This window comes from Hippocampus guttulatus, chromosome 10 (genome assembly GCF_054856545.1).
Source record: "Hippocampus guttulatus isolate MCC_2025c chromosome 10, RoL_Hgut_1.0, whole genome shotgun sequence".
NCBI lineage: Eukaryota > Metazoa > Chordata > Actinopteri > Syngnathiformes > Syngnathidae > Hippocampus > Hippocampus guttulatus.
The window spans coordinates 11,627,879-11,648,807 of NC_141270.1; the positions used below are offsets into that span (position 1 = coordinate 11,627,879).

The 20,929-nt window shown below is 42.9% G+C and overlaps 1 protein-coding gene across 5 annotated transcripts in view; it reads left to right on the top strand.

Moving 5' to 3' along the window:
- Positions 1-20,929, top strand: part of pde10a (phosphodiesterase 10A) — a 56,308-nt gene that overhangs the window by 24,667 nt on the left and 10,712 nt on the right. For 2 of the 5 annotated variants that reach the window (XM_086122487.1, XM_086122489.1), the window contains 6 exons: positions 7,562-7,693; positions 18,277-18,305; positions 19,188-19,311; positions 19,938-19,987; positions 20,091-20,231; positions 20,518-20,673. In XM_086122487.1, coding sequence (XP_085978613.1) covers positions 7,562-7,693; positions 18,277-18,305; positions 19,188-19,311; positions 19,938-19,987; positions 20,091-20,231; positions 20,518-20,673 — 632 coding nt within the window. Of the gene's footprint in view, positions 1-3,547; positions 3,643-7,561; positions 7,694-18,276; positions 18,306-19,187; positions 19,312-19,937; positions 19,988-20,090; positions 20,232-20,517; positions 20,674-20,929 lie in introns of those variants that run through there. The other 3 variants (XM_086122488.1, XM_086122490.1, XM_086122491.1) reach the window with 2 other exon arrangements.

Consider the following 20,929-nt stretch of genomic DNA (forward strand, 5'->3'; position numbering starts at 1 on the left):
ATTTACATTAAACCTGTGGTTTGGAAAAAATGCTGACTCTGAGGCACAATGATTGGTGCCATCCTCAAAATTCTCATCAATTGAAGCAAGTTGATGTGAAATTATGATGGGTCACAGTCACACTCACTTTCATGCAGCTGGCGCAGGCTCAAGTCTAGCTCAATGCCACATTCGTAATCGCCTGCGGTTGACAGGCGATCACTTCAGGATGGAGTTGGCTGCCTTGGGTTTGACTCAACCTTTCTTATAACTCCAAACAGGATGAGCTGTATAGAACATGGATGGACTGCAGTTCAATCACAGAGTTAGCTGATGTTCCTCTTGATACTGTATATGTCTCTTGCTGTTTTCAGCGCTTTTTGGCCACGACATTCGTCAAAGGAGAAGTATCTGTGCTTGGTGGTTGCGCCTTCTCGGCAGCACGCCTGTACCAGCACAGATTTTGATTGGGAGGAATGTCGGCGCCATTGACTGTCGGTGCTGGACAGACCTGGGGCGCTTGTGTTTTTGCGCCTGTAATGGGCAGCATTTTTCACAACCCCGTTTTTGTTCAGTGGCTATGTCGGCGCTGTTGGACAGTCGGCGTTGGTGCGGCTGGATGGATGGCTGCTGAAGTTGAGGATGAGGAGAGAGGAGCGTTGGCGCAGAGCGCCGATGCGTATTTGGAACCGTGAGTCGCCGCTTGGAATTGAAATGGATTTCCATGGGACAGGAGAAGTGAACCGATCTCTTTTTTCGTCAATGGATGCTACAGCTTCTTGTTGACTTTGAAACTTAGCTTGTAGCCGACATGTGCACATTTTGAGCATGACGTCTCTGATCCACTGGTTAAAGGACACTTTGATTCTCTCCTCTTTCATCTCAAACTGCTTCAAACAACAAAGCGTGTGATGGAAAAGTGGTTAGAACTGCATGACTGTCCGTGTTTTATGTTATGTGTTGTGTTTATTATTTTACTTTATGTTAACTGTTTTGTTAAGCGCTTTGTTACAGCTGCTGCTGTTGTGAAAGCGCTATATAAATCAGCATGTATTGTATTGTATTGTATGTCTGTCATTTCTCACTACTTGCCTGTGAGCACACGCCAAGATGTCTTATCCCAGCTTGCCATTTATAGCACCATCCCTTTATGTGTATACCTGGGCCAAGGAAGTGGAAATAATGCAAATTACATTTCCATTGAGATCCTCAGTCTCTCTCTCTCTCGCGCTCTCTCTCTCTCTTTCTCTCCATGTTTCCACCACATGTGGTTTTCGAATGGGGCATTCACAATATAATATTGTCACGACTATGGTTTATAGTTGCCGATTAAAAAATAAAAAAATTTAAAAAAGAAATCCTTTGTCAACTAAATTAATATTAAATTAGTGTTCAACGAACTGATTTACCAGTATTTCTATTTTTTTTTTAAATATGTTTTTAATGGGCTGAAAGTGTCTAAACGTTTCCATGCCAGTGTCACATTGAGCAAACTCATGGAAGCGTTGTCATCGTGGAGGATTTTGGCTTTATCAGCTTTTCTTCTTTAAACAAGAAACTATTTGGGAGTAGATCAATAGTACCTCTGCTGGTTGCAGCCAAGTAGTGCTTTAAATAAACAATTACAAATAATCAATTATGCATGTTTTTGGAATGTGGGAAGAAAGCGCAGTACCCGGACAAAACCCACACAAGCATGGGGGGAACATGCAAACTCCACACAGGAAGGCCAGGGCCGAAATTGAACCCGCGGCCGATGCACTGTGTATATATCATTTATTTATTTTTTTCAGTGTGTAGCAAACTTTTGATATTTGGTTGGCTCTCTCATTCATTACAAGAGATGAGACAAACAACATTTTGTCTCACCCCTAATCAAGAAGCATGATGTTTATCTACTTAATCTGACACCATTGAACGGCCTCATATTGATTGATCGGTGTAGGTTAGAACACACTCTGCAAAGGAGTACAAGAAGAATGTGCGTGCACTCACCTGTATATGCTCACACACTCACCTCCTGGCTTGATGAATATATGAGGTGAAATGTGGGAAAGAGAAATCAAGGCCTGTCCATCGTCACTTTTGGTGCCCACTGAATGTCAGTGTCGGCTGCTGTGCTACGCCCTTTTCGGAGAGTAGATAAGATAAGACCCACATATGCTCTTCAAACCTCCTGGCAAGGGAGTCCCAGGCGGAGCTGCTGACGCACGCACCCTGCATCCAACCCGCCACTCCCCACCCCTCACACATCCGCTCCCTTCCTGCCTCAGACTCTTGTCATGAAAAGTGGAGAGTAGTACCCTGGCAGCTTGCCCTTGACTCTGTGCCAGGCAGTGTAAGCTTCAATAGAAGTGGTCTTTTCCCCTTCTTCACTCATTTTTCATGAATGTGTAGCAGAGAAGAAACATGCTGCCCACTAAAGATCAGCTAGACTTGTGACCTTACCACTTGACATCATCTGACTGGAGCACTAAAGGCACAAGCTCACTTAACATTTCTCCGACACAGCTCACTAAGGTCATGTCCACATCACCTCCACTCATACTTTGAAAAAACAAAAACAAAAAACATTTACTTGTTACCTACAAACAACATTTAGTGATTACCAATGTACAGGAAACTAATAAATGGATAAAACTGCTGTTAGAATTCCCTCACACTTATTTTGAAGGTGCCATTATTTACAAGCAGGTTTGTTTCACCATCTGCACATCTACACCACATTCATAGCAGCTGTCTTCATCCCTTTAAACGATAGTCATGTCTCAGCCTTGACACTTTGCCAGCTTGGTTTGTGATTGAAATTTCTTTCCTTTATTCAAATGAATCGAGCAGCCTTGCCACAGAAATAAAAAACACCGAAAGTCAAATATGTTGCTCAAGAGAAGAGAACATTCTCATGCAACCCCAATCATTGTTCGACACAAAGGCTGTGGCTAGAGAAATAAGGCCTTGCTTCATAGCACTTTCTTGTTTTCAGCAATTCTCTAAAGGAGCCTCATATAAAAGAAATGCGGCGTCAAATAGACTCTGGGGCTTTTTCTTCTTGTGTGAAAGTGTAACAGGTCAGATGTCATCAAGCAGTTCGAGATTTTCCAGTCCTGATTGAGAAAACGAGCGGAAATAAATCAGAAGGATGTTGTATTTATTCATAAATGACTTTGCTCTTAGGTGGCTTGATGTCAGTCCATTTTAAAATCACTATAGACCAGAAAGCCTGCAAAATACTTATTCCCAACAGCAATTTACTTCCATATAAAGTCAGCCCTTACCTCATTGAATAAAAAGCCTTTCGACTGGGATTGCAGCAAAAATCCATTGTTTTGCTCAAATTCTGCACACATTGTTCACCCAAAACATGGTGTAGCCAAATCTTGTTGATTGACTGTGAGACTTTTCATGGTTAATTTTGAAATGATCAGAGCAGCGATCCAGACAGACTGTGACTCGTTTGGCCTTCCCTTTCCCATTGTCAGGGTGTGGTGTGTTGTCGTCCAGATAAGTATTACATAACAATACCTCACTGCATGAACTCAGGCTTCGGTTTTTACACAGGAAGCACAAGTCTGAGTCAGGCAACACGTCTCTGCCAAATGGGCTCAACTCATCCGTGAACATGCAGCGCAACAAGCTGCTGACCGCCAATGCATGACTCCAAAGGTACTGCTATCCAGTCAATAGACTTAGTAACTTGTATTTACTAGGTATTGTTTTTAATCCATATTATAGTCATTATAAGAGTAATTCTTCAAACATCAGGAAATGATCTAATAAGGATTCAGTTGCGAACAGTTTGATATTGTGAAAAAACATCCCTTGACAATAACGTGACCAGGGTGGCACTATTTGTTATTGATAAAAAGCCACACGCTTGCGATGTCCTTCCTTTATTTCCCTTTATTTTAGTCCTTCTCTCCTTGGCAATCTGAAAGTTGTTGATTGTTGCAATCAAATCCAATTTTGAAAAGAAACGTGCATTTCAAACAATTCCCCTCACTTAATTGCTTTGACTGGCTAATACATGTTAAGCGTTCAGTGTAGGCATGGTTGAGGATGTCAAAATCCAAGCAAGGCTGTTTGTTTGTGCTGCACGAGATAATTAGTGTTGATATCCCGCACTGCTGTTATGACTTACAGTACATATACTCAGTGGTGGGCACGTCAGTGACGGATATATATATAAATGGTTGTACATATACTGTGTATATATACTGTATATATATACAGGTATATATATATATATATATATATGGTTATACTATTACTGCTGCTACTGTTGCTTCTCATCCCTAAAAGGCCCCTCATCTAGTTTTCTTCGGGTCCATGTCAGTCGTCGGACAACCAAGAATCACTTGCATCAGCGCTTATTCTGTCAGTTACCATCAATCGGCAATCCGCCAGCAAAAATGGGAGTCCATCCGTGACAGACTGACGGAATGTCCGTCAGTACTGACGAGCAGGTGGAAATTCCCATTTCTGCATGTACTGTACTGAAGAAAAATATCAACGCAACAATTGGGTTAGTGATCCCATTTTGCATGAGCTGAACTCAAAGGTCGAAGACTTGTATGGATACAAAATCTGTGACGCAGCGATTGGCAAGCTGACTGCAGGAATGCCCACCTGAGTTGTTGCCCATGAATGTTAATACCTCGACCATAAGCCATCTCCAAAAGGCATTTCAGATCATTTGGCAACAGATCCAACTGCCCTCACAACCACAGGCCACGTGTAACCAGTTCACCAACCTCCAACTGTCCATGACTTCCATGTATCCAGCATCTTACATTCCCAGGATCATGTGAGAACAACCACCTGGACAGCTGCCTCAGCAATCGTTTCACAAAATCTAAGGAGTTCTGCTTAAACCGTCATAAACTTTCTCGAGCAACCTCATCTGCATGCTTGGGGTCTCGACCTGACTGCAGTTCATTGGCTTAACCGACTTGAGTGGCAAAATGATCTCGTTTTTATGGCGTCCTCGGAAATTTGTTCTGTTAATTGATGAATCCCAGATTTTACTCTACATTGCGGTTGACACCCCATTGACGTGTATGGCATCAATGGGGCGAGCAATTTGTTGACGTCAACGTCGTGGACAGAGTTGCCCTTGGTGGCTGTGAGGTTAATAAATTTGAAAATGCACACAGATACAATGATGAGATCCTGAGGCCTCAGGTTGCAAGAATCTGTACACATTTCCTGTAAGCTAAAAACATGCCAGTTCTTGCAGAGCCAGCATACTCATCAGACTTGCCAGCTATTGAGCATACTTGAGAACCTCTGGATCGGCCTATACGACGCGGCGTGCAGTTCCTGACAATTTGCTGCAACTTCGCACAGCCGGTGAAGTGGCCTGGGCCAACATTCCCCAGGCCGCAATTAACAACCTGATCAACTCCGTGCAAAGGAGATGTGGCAATGCAGGAGGCAAAAGGGGGTCACCAAATACAATACATGTTAAGAAATGAAGGAGGGTATCTCAATAGCTGGTTGAAAAAGCTGCTGCTGACTTGCTCATCTGCATTCAGGTCCCAAGTATATGACTTTTTTGTTTCGCTAATATACCCGGTATGGTGGAGTGAATTTATTCACTGAATATTGAGAAGCAAAATATTGAAGATGAGCAGAGAAAGGACAGGAAGCAAATAATAAACACTGCGTTTTGGTCATCAGTGGTCTTAACAGTATTCTCAATGATTGTTTTCATCCTTTACGGCATTTTTTTTTCATAGCCAGTTTTGGCTTTTTGCTCATGTTGAAGCAATTAAAGCACATCAGTTTGCCTTAGTTTGCCATCACACTGCCTGACCTGCGCACCCCCCCCCCCGGATCTTTCTTGCTGATTTTTAGAGAAATGAAAGTATGTACTCGTCACCTCGTTTACATGCCCGTCACTAAATTCTTGTGGAAATAAAATGTTTCGTTCATGTGCACATACATCACTGCTGCAAAATTTGCACAGATTCATCGTCATCTTCATTATCATCACTGCGCAACTTCTTCTTTCAAATTGAACTGTAATTATTGAGACTTTTATTTCAGAATTAAAAAGAAGAGTTTACGTTTAATAATTCACATAACTTTAGAGAGCTTTTATATTATAGTATTTTGTAATTAGGCATGCGTACCTTGCCGGCTGTTGGGTTAATTTTAATGTGCAAATCAAATGGTCAATTTGCAAATACAATTCTCTCTCTCTCTCTCTCTTTCTTTCTATATACAGGTGTGTGTGTATATATATACATACACATACATACACGTGTGTGTGTGTGTGTGTGTGTGTGTACAGTAAGCGCTGCTTATGACAGTAAACACTTCCTCGTGTTCCAAACGGCACAAAAGTTTCAGCAATGCCGTGCTCTGGTTTCTGCCGACAGCAGCTCTCTTCGACCCTCCCCCAGCCCCTTAAGTTGCTTTGATTTATTAAGCCATATTCCGCCGATTTGCGTCAGAGCTGGCCAGGAGTTTCACGAGGCCTTGCACTTCTGAAGCCCCGTGTCTCGTGTCTGGACAGTGTCAGACTGCAGAGCAGCATCCTGCACCCCCCAAATCCTCCTTACCTCTACCTTCCATTTCCTTATTTGCCTGCAAATGCAAGTTCTGTAAGACCTTCACACACACACACACACACACACACACACACACACACACACATGTAGGTTTGTATTTGTGTTTGAACTAATATTGAACTCATATTAAAAGACAGGCACTGATCTGTCGTGGTACAGTCACCTGGTTTTGTTCCATGCGGCGTGGTGGTCTACTCCCACTCAGGGATGGTGTGAATGTACCGGTAATTTATCTCTATGTGACCTGTGACTGATTGGCAACCAATCTGGGGTGCAGTCGAACCATTTGCCCAAGTTGGTATTCAAAGATCTGACATGAATTCTTTGTATCAATCAAATGATAGTTGTGCTTTTCTTCCTGTTTTAAAATGAGATGAGGCTACATCTCAGTATTTGCTGTCTCACTTTGTTGAACCCCTTTTTGGCTTATGGATGGAACCGAAAGTCATTATGTTGGGACTTTTTCTGTCATATTGTATGATTAATTTTCTGTCCTGAACCAGGGGCTCGATCCTTAAAGCCGCTGGATAACCTAAATATGTTGGTTTCTCTTTGTGAATCAAGGCAGCGGTGATCAGATGCCGGTCCAGCATTCAAAACAAATTCCCCTCAACAATAATCTGGCGAAAGGCTTTTTCCCTGACAACAAAGACAGTAAACGGCAGCACTTAGCGACCTCTCAAGAACCTAATTGCCTATTAAGCACAATCGAGTCCTCCTTTATTCTGCGGCCTCTGTTGGGGGCTCCCATCCCTTGAGACACTGCTTGACTGTAAACATAGATAAACATGGCCCACCTGTATGAGTACTTCAGGTGCTCCCATGCTTGCCCAATTGTAACAGCATGTCACATGTTGTCGCACAAAATAATTCCACATACTCCCATATTTTGTTTTCCTTTGAACTTCCCGAATATGTATTTTCCAAATCTTTATGCATTAGTTAATCATGAAAAAAGGCTGTGCAGTGAGTGAGTTCAAACAGTCCTTTGCTTCTGTGCTTCTCAGGCTTGACAGATGAGAAAGTGAAGGCCTACCTCTCTCTGCACCCGCAGATGCTGGATGACTTTGTGCTGGAGAGCGTGAGCGCCGAGACGTTGGACAGATGGATGAAAAGGAAGACCAGCAGCAGGCCTGCAGGTACAACCACTAACACACACATTTGTTCAAACGTGTACTTTTCGACATCATGATTGGATCTGCTTTAATGTGTTCCTTTGATTCGATTTGTAAGTTTCAGCCCACATAATCCCGAATAAATCAACCACAAATAGGGGCTGTCTTGAATTTTCGTGTTTACGTCCATCTTTTGCTTTTATTTGTCACGGTGGATACCTTCCCAAACTACCCACCAGCAACATCCGCCACATAGAGCGACTATGTTTTCACGCTTCCTACTTAAAACACACTTGTTAAAGTATCCCTTCATGTTTGTTCTCATTCTCGCTCAAGAAATGGACGACTATCGTGTAACATCACTTTGAGGGAACAAAGAAAAGGCCTTTGCTCTCACAGTTCTCTAAATAGGAGGTCAAGCTGTTTATTTGTCATTCCCATTTAACGTTTACAGTAAAACTGAACATGTTGAGCTATTCTCGTGATGCGATTACATATAAAGTCAATAAAGTTGCGCCGAATTTGCTCCACTGTCCACCCCAGGAAAAAGTGGACAAACAGACAAAATAATCATTGCGGTCTGTGAGCACCGTCCGAGACTTAAGCAGGAGAACAATTGTGAAGAGAGCAACGTGTGATTATTTATCAGTGTTTTTTGAAGATCTTTTGTGGGTTTTAATTTATTATTTTCAAAAAAATAAACCTGTGCATCCATTTCTTGTCAGTCATGGCTTCCTGTGAGTATACAAGCTTTGCATTCCATTAAAATGGCCCAGATTTCAGACTAAGTCACTTAGTGTAAGTAAATTGAGTTGAGACTGTCATTATATCAGAATTCATATTTTTTTGTCTGGTGTTGCGACATGATATTATGTAAAATGGGCGCCTTGGCTCAATAAATTCTTTGCTAAATAGAGTACTGCAGTCTTTTTGGTATGTAAGTGGTGGCCCACCAGTTTTCTTGTCATATAAAAATGGCACTGCACTACAATATTTACCCGCACACATTTTTGAGCCGGCATTTATTGATTATTTTGCTCATTTGCTGTACAATGCCTCACCTGTACATATTCTTTAATTGCCATTGTGTGCGATAGACAACAGAAAGAGAAGGAACGGGCTTGTTTACTGCATGTTGGATGTGTTCGAGCAGGCCATGTTGAGTGTGTACCGCTCCACACTCAGTGAGCTGTTTCCCAGACCAACGGCATCCATCAAGGGCCAACAGTGCTGGCGCACAGCCCAGTCGAGCTGCTGACGTCAGAGGCGTCCTCCAGAGACATGCAGCTTGGCTGAAGGGGGCCCAGGGGAGGGGGAGTGGGGGGTGGGGGGGCAAGAGTTTGGGTTGTCGGCGGTGGTAGCGAGGGTGCTGGCTTTGGGTGTGGAGGAAACTGGAATAGGATAGACTTGTCAGATTTTGAAGCAGCTCTCTTCATACAAATAGAAGGGTGTCCGTTTCTTAAGGCGCTGGTGGTAATCAAGCTCTCTGGCGCCAAGTATGAATAACTCACTGGAGTCATTCAGCTTGGGTCAGTGCAGAGGAATCGGAGCAGAACTTTATCACAGCGCAGTGAGAGAGAAGATTTTAGCCTGCTTAGTGCAAGTACCAAATACCCTTTACACCTTCTGGCACTTGAATTGTTCAAGAAGGCCCGTCTTACCACCAAGCAGTAGAATGTGTTCATTTCAGTGCAATATGCATTTTATTGTGCTTTCCTGTATGGTTCCAAAAATATACTGTACATCCCAGACTATTGCACTTCTAAGAACCCTTTTGTTAGGGTCCACTCTGCAGTTAGTTATGCTTATAACAAGGGAGTACCCAAAGCCATGATTTCAAACATCTTCAAGCTTGAAATATTTGGTGTGAAGACAAGAGCAATGTAAGTATAATATTCACAGAAAGATATGCTAATGGTAATTCATGACTAAGCTGAAAGACCTGGTCAAATACTGTATGTTAGTTCAACTTTAGCAAGTGTTTCTGTGTTCTTCTAATCGGAGATCATATAGTGTTACCTGTTTTATTTTAGACACTCAACCAAAGATATACAAAGTATATTGCTGACCATTTTTCTTGAAGAAAGGACTTTGAATTGGATCATGTACAACAGGTGCCATGCATTTGAATAGTCTGTTTGTGATGCGCACCTTCTTGACAGACTGATACAAAGTCTGCATCACAGCAGACCCACGGACCCGCCTATCAATCTCGCGCTCCATCCTGCACTCACTCGTGAACAAGATCCCAAGATACAGTACTTGAACTCCTCCACTTGCGGCAGAATCTCATCCCCGACCTGAAGAGGTCACTCCACCCTTTTCGGACTGAGGTCCACGGTCTCAGATTTGGTGGTGTTGAATTTCATCCCAACCGTTTCACTCTCGGCTGCAAATCACTCCAATGAGAGTTGGAGATCACGGCTTGAAGAAGCCAACAGTACCACATCATCTGCAAAAAACAGAGATGCAATATTGAGGCCACCAAACGGGATCGCCTCAACACCGCGACAGCGCCTTTAAATTCTGTCCATAAAAGTTATGAACAGGGTGACAAAGGGCAGCCTTGCGGAGGTCCAACACTCACTGGATACAAATCCAAATTACTGCCAGCAATGCAGACCAAATTCTGACATTGGTGGTGTAGGGACCGAACAGCCCATATCAGGGCTTGGTACCCCGTTCTCCCAAAGCACCCACGACAGAACTCCTCAAGGGACACGGTCGAGCGCCTTCTCCACATCCACAAAACACATGTAAACTAGTTGGGCAAACTCCTATGCACCCTCGCTGACCCTGCCAAGGGTATAGAGCTTTTCTACTGTTCCTCCATGACTTCAAACCCAGAGATAGGAGAGCCCACTTCAAAATCTCCACGCTCTGCTTCTTCACTAGGTGTGTTGGTGGAATTGATGAGGTCTTCAAAGTATTCAAACCACCGACTCACCACATCCCATGTCGAGGTCAGCAGCACCCCATCTCCACTATCCACTGTGGTGTACTGTTCCCCCCTCGTGAGACACCGAATGGTGGACCAGAATTTCCTCTAAGCCACCCTGAAGTTGTTTGCCATGGCCTTGCCACACTCCTCGCATGCCCGAGGTTTTGCCTCAATGACCGCTGACTGGCTGGCCAAGTGCATTCCCCTTGGCCAGCCAGTTTCTGTCAGCTGCCTCCGGAGTCCCACTGGTCAAAAAGGACTCTTTGCTCAGCTTGATGGCATCCTCCCAATCACGCCTTTCCAGTCCTCACTGTCATTGCCCACATGAGCATTGAAATCCCCCGGCAAAATGATCGATACTCTGAACTGCTCTTTAGTGCATAGGCACAAACAAAAGTTTGTTGGACCGTGCATGGCCACGATGTATCATTATCTTAATGGTCTCCTTTTGCACGTTCTTTACTAAAGTTGCATTATGTTTGCTTACGGGGGATTCCTTTGTGCTTGTTTAGACACACTTTAAGTGTATTACATGTTAGCATTATTAGCGTTTCCTCAAAGGGATGTTATGCAACGGTCTCCCATTTCTTGACATAGATTTTTGTGTTTGTGTTGAAGTTGACAAAATCTTTCTGGCTGCAGGATTTGGGTTGTAGAGGGCAGACGGGGTTATGTTCCATGATGTGCACCACATTTACAGATGTTTGGTCGGTTTTGTAGCCTCGGTTACTCAGTGCAACCCTGGAGCATACTGTTCTTGTTCCTGATGTTCGGATCTAACTCGGTAAAATTTCAGATCCAGAGCTGGAGTCTGGTTTCTTCCTAAAATGAGAAAGTTTCTTCTTGACTTGGGTCGTTCTAATGGGAGATGATGTCCATAGAGATTGTGGTGTTCAACCTTTATGGCTTCTGCACTTTGCTTGTAACTTCCTGCCTGATGTTGGGAGGGGCAATTGCAACAAGGACATGGAGATTGTGTGAGTGATCAGTTTCCAGTGACAAATCTACGAGGTTATGCCCCCCCTCCCCATTTCATCTCCCTTATTTGAACCGCTTGGACACAAATATCCGAGTAACATTTGTAAGAATAGTGGTACAACCCTGTGTTCCAACGCTTCTGAAAATACACTTAATGTACAGATTGTTATCAGACACCCTCTTATTATTCTCTTTACACATTTGTGTTAATAAGAGCAGCCTTTTCCATTTAGACGTTCATTTATCTATTTTAGTGACATTCGGCAGGCCCTGTCATCATGTGATCAGCTCTGAGTTTACTGCTTCCCGGAAGCAGTCCCTGCAGCATGTCCCGTTCTTTATTGTCATGTGATTGACACCATTGGATTACATCAGACTTACCCACAATTGTGTGTGTGTGTGAGTGTGTATGTGCGAGAGAGAGAGAGAGAGAGAGAGAGAGGGAGAGGGAGAGGGAGAGAGAGAGAGAGAGAGAGAGAGAGAGAGAGAGGGAGAGGGAGAGGGAGAGAGAGAGAGAGAGAGAGAGAGAGAGAGAGAGAAAATTAAAAATATAGATGTATGTAGAGATGTAATTCTTGGCAGGTTGTCCACAAAGTGCGTTTATGGTAAATTTTGACCATCCTTCCAGAAGCGCATTTGTGAGGTCATACACTAATATGGAACGAGAAGGCTTGGCTCTCAGTCTCCACTCTAATTCATTCTAAAGGTGCTCTCTCGGGTTGAGGTCAAGAAGCACTCACCTTACCAAGAGATTTTGGATGCTCTCAAATTTGTGGGAACAGTTTGGGACTGGCACCTTCCTCGTCCAGCACGACTGTGCACCGGTGCACAAAATAAGTTTCATAAAATGTATATTCGGGATGCATATCTCTCCAATAAAAGACGATTTGATTCGTATCTCAATGTTCAATATTAAAGTGGAACATTTTGACCTGGTTTGATTCGATGCACTCCCATCTATTCAATGAAAAATCATTTCCTGATTCAAATCACTTTTCTTTACTCCCCTAATAGGCATTTATAATCACTTGTATGGGAGTGTCAATTATTCACATATATTTGCTATTTTTGGTCGCGCTCGGTCCCTATCCCCAGCGGTGAGCAGGCATCCGCTGTAGTTCATTTAACTGTGGTAATCCAGATCAGGAGGGCTATCCATCCCTATACTGCTTTGAAGAAGAATGTGTATTCTGTTTCAGATTAGACTGTTTCAACTCACCCTAAAGGGCAAGCGTGTTAAGCAGCTGATTTCTCATTTTAGTTCAGAGTGTGGATGGCAGTGACACAGAGACAAAGATGTGTTTGTGTGGCATGCCCTAATTCCACATACCCCCCACTGGTGGGATAAGAGCTTCGTCTCACCTGCAGGGCTTGCCACCAGGGAGAGGGAGGGGATGCGGGTGCGCATCCCAACGCAACACAACAGTCTTTTGGTTCAGCTTCAAATGTTGGAAAAGTGTTGTCTCAAGTATAGCTAAGAAATGACTTGTCATGCTCGAAAACCTTGCCAGTGAGATGTGCGTCTCTGTTCGAAATGAAGCCTCAAATGATACACAATTAGAAAATACTTCAGTGAGGCATGAATGTGAGGTGAGTGACAAAAAAGATGTTGCGTTTTGTAGAGAAAAAAATGTGTCATATGTTTATTACAATACGAAAATAAATAAAATCCTTTTTTGAGCAACTTCAATGCATTATAAGAAAATAAAACAAACCCGAGGACTGTGATGAACTATCATTTATTTTAATTGTCGAGATATTGTTTGATGAAAGTTTTTGGAGCACCCACTAATTATTTTAATCTTAATTTTATACACTGAGATTGTCATTGATCAGCTCTGCGCTAATATTATCAAGAGCTGATAATCTTATATTATATCCTACCTTATATTGTCCAATCTTTTTACTCTGGTGTCCACATGGCATACTGACATTTTCTGCAGTAGGCTCTATAAACTGAAGCCCAATCCAGTCCAACGGGAATCTTTGATTTTTGAGTGCTTTGAAGAGCTCTTGTTATTTATTTAAGATATTAAGATATCCTTTATTTGTCCCGCAATGGGGAAATTACAATCAGAATTCAGAAAGGAAAAACGCTGGATAGGGAGAGGGGAAAAAAAACCACGCTCGAACTATCCTCTTCCGAGGATAATTTAAGTCCAGGATAAAAAAGACCCTAGCACATGAATAAGCATTAGACAGTTACAACAAGTCACAAGACATAACATGTATAAGGGGGGGGATGAATGGGAAGGGGGGGGGGGGTAACCTGTTGATGTTGTTCTTACCATCAACAGGTCAGGCTGTTACAATACTGTCCTACTTCTAAACACCATTAACATAGTCCGTCATGTCAAAAGAATAATTTAGGTTACCATTTTCTTCGTCCTCATCGGTTTCCTTGTGAAAGCTAGCAAACATGTGGATTGAAAGGCCAGTTGAAATCAGACAATGAGGTTCACTATATAGCAAATAAAGAAAGACAGATGTGGTGTTTATTGTGAGTTAGTTCATGATTCACAAATATTGTGTGATGTAAGACAGCAGCAGTTTGTGAATTCAGTCGACATCGATTTGTTCTGGGTGGGACGCTTGCATTTTCCGAAGGCAGAAGTCTGTCATTTCCAACTTGCCAGATTCTCAAAATGGAGCAGATGACATCTTCTAGAGCCAGTATGTCCTCCATAAACTAGGTCAATTGAAGACCACCACGAGGCTGACACATATCGAGCGCTGAGTCAGTCTGGCGGCTCAGTGTCCTGTGGGATATTTTATGTAACCGTGGCAGCGGATCAATAAAGCTCTTGTCAATGATCCTGCAAGTTCCACGCAGCCGACTGAGGGATTGTGCGTAGGTGAACATGTCTCAGTTCAGAGTAGTGTCCACGCACCTTCTCTTTCATGTTACTGTCTCATCAACAGTTGACCAGAGAGCTTTCAAATTTTCTATAGTACTGACTGGCGGTCCTTACTTTCAGTTTGATAAATTCTCTTGCAATTAAATTATTAAATCTATATGTCCTTCCAATTTCTATACCGCATATCCTGTTCAGTGTCACGTTTTACCTGGAGTCCGATAAGGCAGACTACACTGAACTGGTCACAAGTCAATTTCAGGGCACATCTAGAGAAAGACAACCATTCACACTCGCATTCATTTTTAAAGTCATTCAATTTGAAAGTCATTTTCATGAGACAGTAGATGTTGTCTGTTCTAGAGCTTTGGAGGAGGGATTTGGCCTAATATTTTCCAAGACTACAGTGCCCTGAGTTTGCTGTTTACTGAAAGCATAGCCGTTCCCGGAAAATAGGGGTTGCCATTTGGAGAGACGATAGTTCTTGTCACAGTGTTGGGAACATGTGAACACTCAGGGCTCTATTTTGGTAGATAGCACATGCGGAAATGCTGGTGTATCCTGATTTTCATGCAGGTGCAGGCCTTGCTGTGCTGAATTGGGAATTAAGATGACCATTCTTCACCAAGCTCAACGTTCTGGCATTGTGAGTGGATGTTTTTCACATGAACTGGCAATTTGGTGGCAGACAGTTGTCTACACTATACGTCTTTTAAGTCTGGTGCAGTGGGTAGACTGCTGTACGAACGAAATATTGGTGAGACAGATTTTAAGCTCCCCTATGTACTACTATTATTATTATTAATACCACCATGGCGTTTTTAAATCATCCCACTGGCCGACACACAGCTATGGAGGGGTTGGTACATGAACAATCTGTGGTGGGGATAGATAAATTAGTTCCGCGGACATATTTAAGTCAGCTCATTCTGCTTTTAATGAGGGTACCCGCTTACCTGAGCTTAGCTTATCCGTTGCCACACCAGTCAAGAGTAGTGACAGTGCTCAATGCCCGATGTGAATGTACCACGTTGAAAGAGACTGTTAGGAGCTTCTTTGATTGACGGTGAATGCAGTCGGCTGTGTTCACGCCCACAACAGCGCAAACCACCCTTTTTAAATGCGGCAGCTTGCAGGCGTCTGTGAAATTACCAAGACCAGGTCTAACCCGCCTCCGCACAGACTTAATGCACGCGTCGACCTAGTGCCAATCACGAAAATATCGCCCATAATCTTGGCTTCACTGTTGAATCCCTTGACACTAGCATGACAGAAGTCATGTAACCTAATACATAATGTGAAGGCGACATGTGGCACTGGATCCAATTTTACATTATACTGCATCCAGACTGTTAGGATTCCTGTCATTCACTTAGCATTGTGTTTCATTCCATTATTATTCAAATGACATTCCGAACGGGACTCTCCAGTAACAGAACAAAAAAAAGACTCACATATTATGTTGAGTGGTGTTATGGTGCTTTTTCGTCACATATTAGAGCTGTAAACTATTTTGCAACAGGAGGTGGGTGTATAATCGCTTCAAGTTGGTCCTTGCCATTAAAAGGTAATTTTAAAAACAAACTGCCTAAAAAAAAGAGGGTTTGTGGTCTTTACCCTAAAGGCTTTGCATTCTTTTAGTGCAGCCCCCTGTCCTCCGTTTGACGTCACACATGGCCAGGGGTCCACTCTAAAATAGCTCTCACGGCTAAGTTAGGAAACTAAGAGAGGCATGTTTAAAACAGCAAACAATGTGGCCGGTTGTAATTCTTTCTTCACATGCACAGAGGGTTGTTTCAAAGCTTGCACCAGCTTGAGTCAGCAAGATTTCTTTTCTCCAATGCACCCGAGGCTTTGCATGGTTGGATCACATGAAATGTTATCAAAGAGATCGGAGCAGTATCTGCTCTTGTCCTCTGTTGACTCATGTGCACCGGAGACTGCTCAAACTGCGTGAGTGATTTTATTTTCATCTCAACTAGCACTCCCAGTGTATAAATCCAGTAGCTGTTGTCATTGGCTATCATCAAAACTTGTCAATTTCTACATCCAAGGTCAATTTCCATCTGTTTACTGTCTTCCCAATGGCCTCAAATCCCTCCAGGAATTTGCTCTTGAGGTCTCGGAATTTTGTACTTGTCAAGTAAATTGATTTCTCTCTAGATTTTACTTTTAATAGAATCATAATTGAAACAAATGTGTCCCTGAGTACAGGAAGAGGAAATATAAATCAACAATTTATGTGCAATATGTAGTCCTTCTTTTAATTTATTCAATCGCTTGTAGTCTTGCAAACAAATTCACCCAGCCTTCAAATGCCGGTTTCCTGTTGAGCCTCCTCTTGTTTGCAGTATTGCCGGGGGAAAAAATGGATGTAGACATTTTTACAAGGTATCAACTCACATCTCTTTCGACTCCAAGTGATTTTCCCGTTTCGCCTTGCTGCAGGTTGTGGCCCTACTGGGTGTGGTCAGTGGAACGCTATACTGTTCGAGTCTTTGGTGAAGTGACATGTTGAGGTTACTCAGATTAAATGTTTGCAGACATGACTTAAAGTGTCAAGGAAAGTCCACCAGACTTACCAACAATACTGGCGTATGCCTGCGATTGGCTGGCAACCAGTTCAGGGTGTCCCCCGCCTACTGCCTGAAGACAGCTGGGATAGGCTCCAGCACTCCCCGCGACCCTTGTGAGGATAAGGCGGATTGGAAAATGTATGTATGTACTAGCGTATGCATTTCCACTTCAAGGCAATTAGACTTCTTTGTGGATTAAGACTTGACCTTGTATCCAAAATGGTTCTTCAGTTCATATTCCTCAGATCTAATTCTCTGGCGTGGTTGGCAACTACAAGGTGGTCACATGTGAGTCATTTGTTCCCTAAAATGTGTCTGACAAGTGGTTGGCTTACATAACGAAGCGGTTACTAAAAGTTGTTGCTGTAAAGTGCCACTTGACTGTGACATTGATTGTAAAACTAGATCTCATTCATCATTGCTAATTACCATTGGATTCATGTTGAGGGTAACACCTATTACACCTTTTTCTCAGTGGTGGAGAAAGTGCTTCAATGTGTGTGTCCCCATAATCATTCAGCACAATCGAAATGACTTGGAGAAGCCTTGCTAAGCGCGCTTTCCCAGATTAGCTGATAGCTACAGTACAGCCTCTGATACTTCTTCTATTACTCCTTTAGATTTGCCTGCAGACTCCATGTCCTGTTGCACCAGGCTGCCTCTTACAGAATAGCCCGGGTACTACATAAGTGACCTGACTTGACTTTGATTCACTCTGTCCCTTCCCCTACAGAGGCAAATGAACCATGGTCCAGAGTTGTGAAATGTTTCGAGATTCTTCTTTGATAACGTTTTTCTATACGGGACCACAATGTTGGTACCTCTTTAGAAACAAAGAAGTCCCATTGCCGCAGACTCAGTCCTTCAAGAACATGCCTCATGCCCTGGTAAAAAAATATATTTTTTAGTCACCATTGGGCCCTAAAAAAATTACCTTATTTACTTACCAGTTGATATGTACTCCTTTAAGCAGAATTGGCATATATCTTAAATCCTAAATGTTGTGTGAAGGAGTGACTGGTAACCCAGGTAATGATTGCTCAAACGTGTCAATGACAGGAAAAAAAAAACAGCCATGCATACTAAAGCCTCTTGAAAGTCAGACTGTGTGGGAAGGTGGAACTTAAACAGCAATGCAAGATGCAGTGAAACAAACTAGATTGAATGCCTGGTAATTTTATCCAACATACTAACTTGGTTGTCCTTGGTTTTGTATTGATTGCCGTTATATCTAATGTACTTATTTTCTCTTCACAGATGACACATCATCTAAAGAAATCAGCAGGGTATGTTTTGCCTCACTGTGAACAGATGTACTGTATATTTTCATATATTGAATGTACAGTGTGTGACATGGCACAATAGGCAAATACTTTGCAGGTTTTGTGTGCGTTCTCAGAATCTGGACTCTCTATCTTTTGTTAAATTGCAATTCATTACCCTGTTAAAAGGCATACCGGTATGTTTATTGGCACAGACATAGCTGTCACCCGTGTAGACTGGACAGTTGGAAAAATTTCCCCTGTGCTGCCATACCAAGCTTGCACCTTATTCTGACGCCTGTTTGCCCACTGGAATCACTATCTCAGTCCACTTAGTGGGGTGCATGACCTCAATGAAAGGGACTTACAAGCCATATACGCAGAAAAAAATGAGGGTCCCTCAACCTTTCTGTGCGTCATCCATACGTCTGTGCAAACAGGATGTGGGCGGGTCAAATGGATCCCTAGAGGGAGGCTTTCTAGTGCGCCACTCTCCCTGCCGCGCCCCCATCCTCACCCTCCCTGCAGGCGCAGACATGACAGGTCTTTGGCCCTGTGCTAGCAGGAGGTCTGCCTGTTACATAAGCACACTTTTAAGATGAATGTGAGCATCAAAGCTCCAGAGCTCTTTCATCAGAACTGCGAGGCTTCGATGGCCTCCTCTCGGGATACAGGCGAGGTGATCCCTCAACTAGAATGCAGCGATGAGGGAGCAGGTTAAGGGTGAGGAGACACATAATGCTGTGATGACAAGGTTCTCCTTTTGTGAATCGTGGGACAAGCCTACTTCATTCAACAAAAAAATCCGCAAAAGGGAGCTTGCGGTTATTTATTTTTTTATACATTTCATTACCGTTCACTCGAGGTGAATGGTATGGAAAGGAATTTTTTTGTGTTTGTGTCCAGCAGTACCAGGATGCGAACATGCAGGGCGTGGTGTATGAACTCAATAGCTACATGGAGCAGCGCTTGGACACTGGAGGAGACAACAAGCTCTTGCTCTATGAACTCTGCAACATCATTAAAACAGGTACAAGGTTTGCATTAAAAAATGTCAACTTTTACTATTGTTTCCACACCTCTAATAGACAGTGTGTCATCCACGTAAGAGAAATCAACGGTTCCTCTGGATACTTTCCCATCAAGAAAAAAAGAATAGTAGTAACTTTAAATAGCTCAGCTATTACTCAGACATTACAAAGTTAAATATGGAGGCCGTTTTCATTCTGTTGCCCACCTAAACAGCCGCACAAAAGCACGTACACACGTTTTCACAGTTATTAAATTGCAGTAAGTGAGTTGCTTGTTCAGCATTCAGGCTGATTGCATGTTACGAGGCGATGGTGTCTTTTCTGCTCCAGTATTGACAGTCTTAAATTCCAATTTCGGAGACAACATTACCTGCGATTGGCTGCCAACCAGGCTTGAGTGTATCCTGCCTGTCGCACAAAGTCAGCTGGAATAGGCTTCAGTTCAACAGCGACCCAAATGAAGTCAGGTGTTATCAAAAATGGATGAATGGATGGGTGGTAACCACAATATAAGGATCTATCTATCCGAGTGACACTTCACCATCCTTGATACTGGTAGTCCATGCACTAATCTGTTCTATTTCCACTATTTTATCTGATCATTGGTGTCTTCTTATTCCTGCAGCAACAAAAGCTGATGGATTTGCACTTTACTTTTTGGGAGAATGCAACAATGTAAGTATGAAGCAATTAATGTGATGTAATTTCTCAGCAAGTATAGTTTGGTGTTTGAGATTTTCTTCACACCTTGTCTTTTCTTTCCGTTGCTTCCAAACAGAGTTTATGTCTATTTACTCCAACAAGGACCAAGGATGGTCCCCCAAGCCTTGTCCCCTCTGGCCCCATCGCATTCGGGACAACCATTGCAGCTCATGTTGCCAAGACTCGCAAAACACTTTTAGTAGAAGACATCATGGGGGTAAGGTTGTTGTCTGCCAACCCATAAAATTAGAGAGAATTTAGTATGAAAGGCGTAAGAACAAATGAGGCGCAATGTTATTATTAGATCTGGATCCTTTTCCAGCAGTACCCACGGCCTTCTGTCAACACACTGTACAAACCATTAAAAAAACTACATAAAAATATTTTTGCCACGATTTTCAAGTGGTTAAATCATGGGCTTAAAGTTTCCTAATATTGTCTCAATGGGCCATAGTGAGCGAAGAACTCTTTCTTAAATGACCTTCATTGTTCTGTGTGTTCAGGACGAGCGCTTCCCAGATGGCACAGGGCAGGACTCAGGGATCCGTGTTCATTCTGTCTTGTGCCTCCCCATCCTTACTGCCATCGGGGACCTCATCGCCATACTGGAGCTGCGTCGGCACTGGGGAAAGGAGCCGTTTAACCTCAGCCACCAAGAGGTCAGTTCCACCTATTAAAAAAAACACGTCAGATTGGAAAGACAGAACCGATCCCCGGTGTGCACCCAAATCTGAAATTCAACTCTCGAAGGTGGCACTTGGATTTGTTTGTTTTGTTTTGTTTTGTTTTTACGTTATGGGGCTTTCTATGAAACAAATACATGACGTACAATGCCAAGCGTAGACTAAAAACATGAGCTCTGTGCAGTTTTTTCAAGAAACTATTGCGTCTCACCAAATGTATAGATTTCCCTGG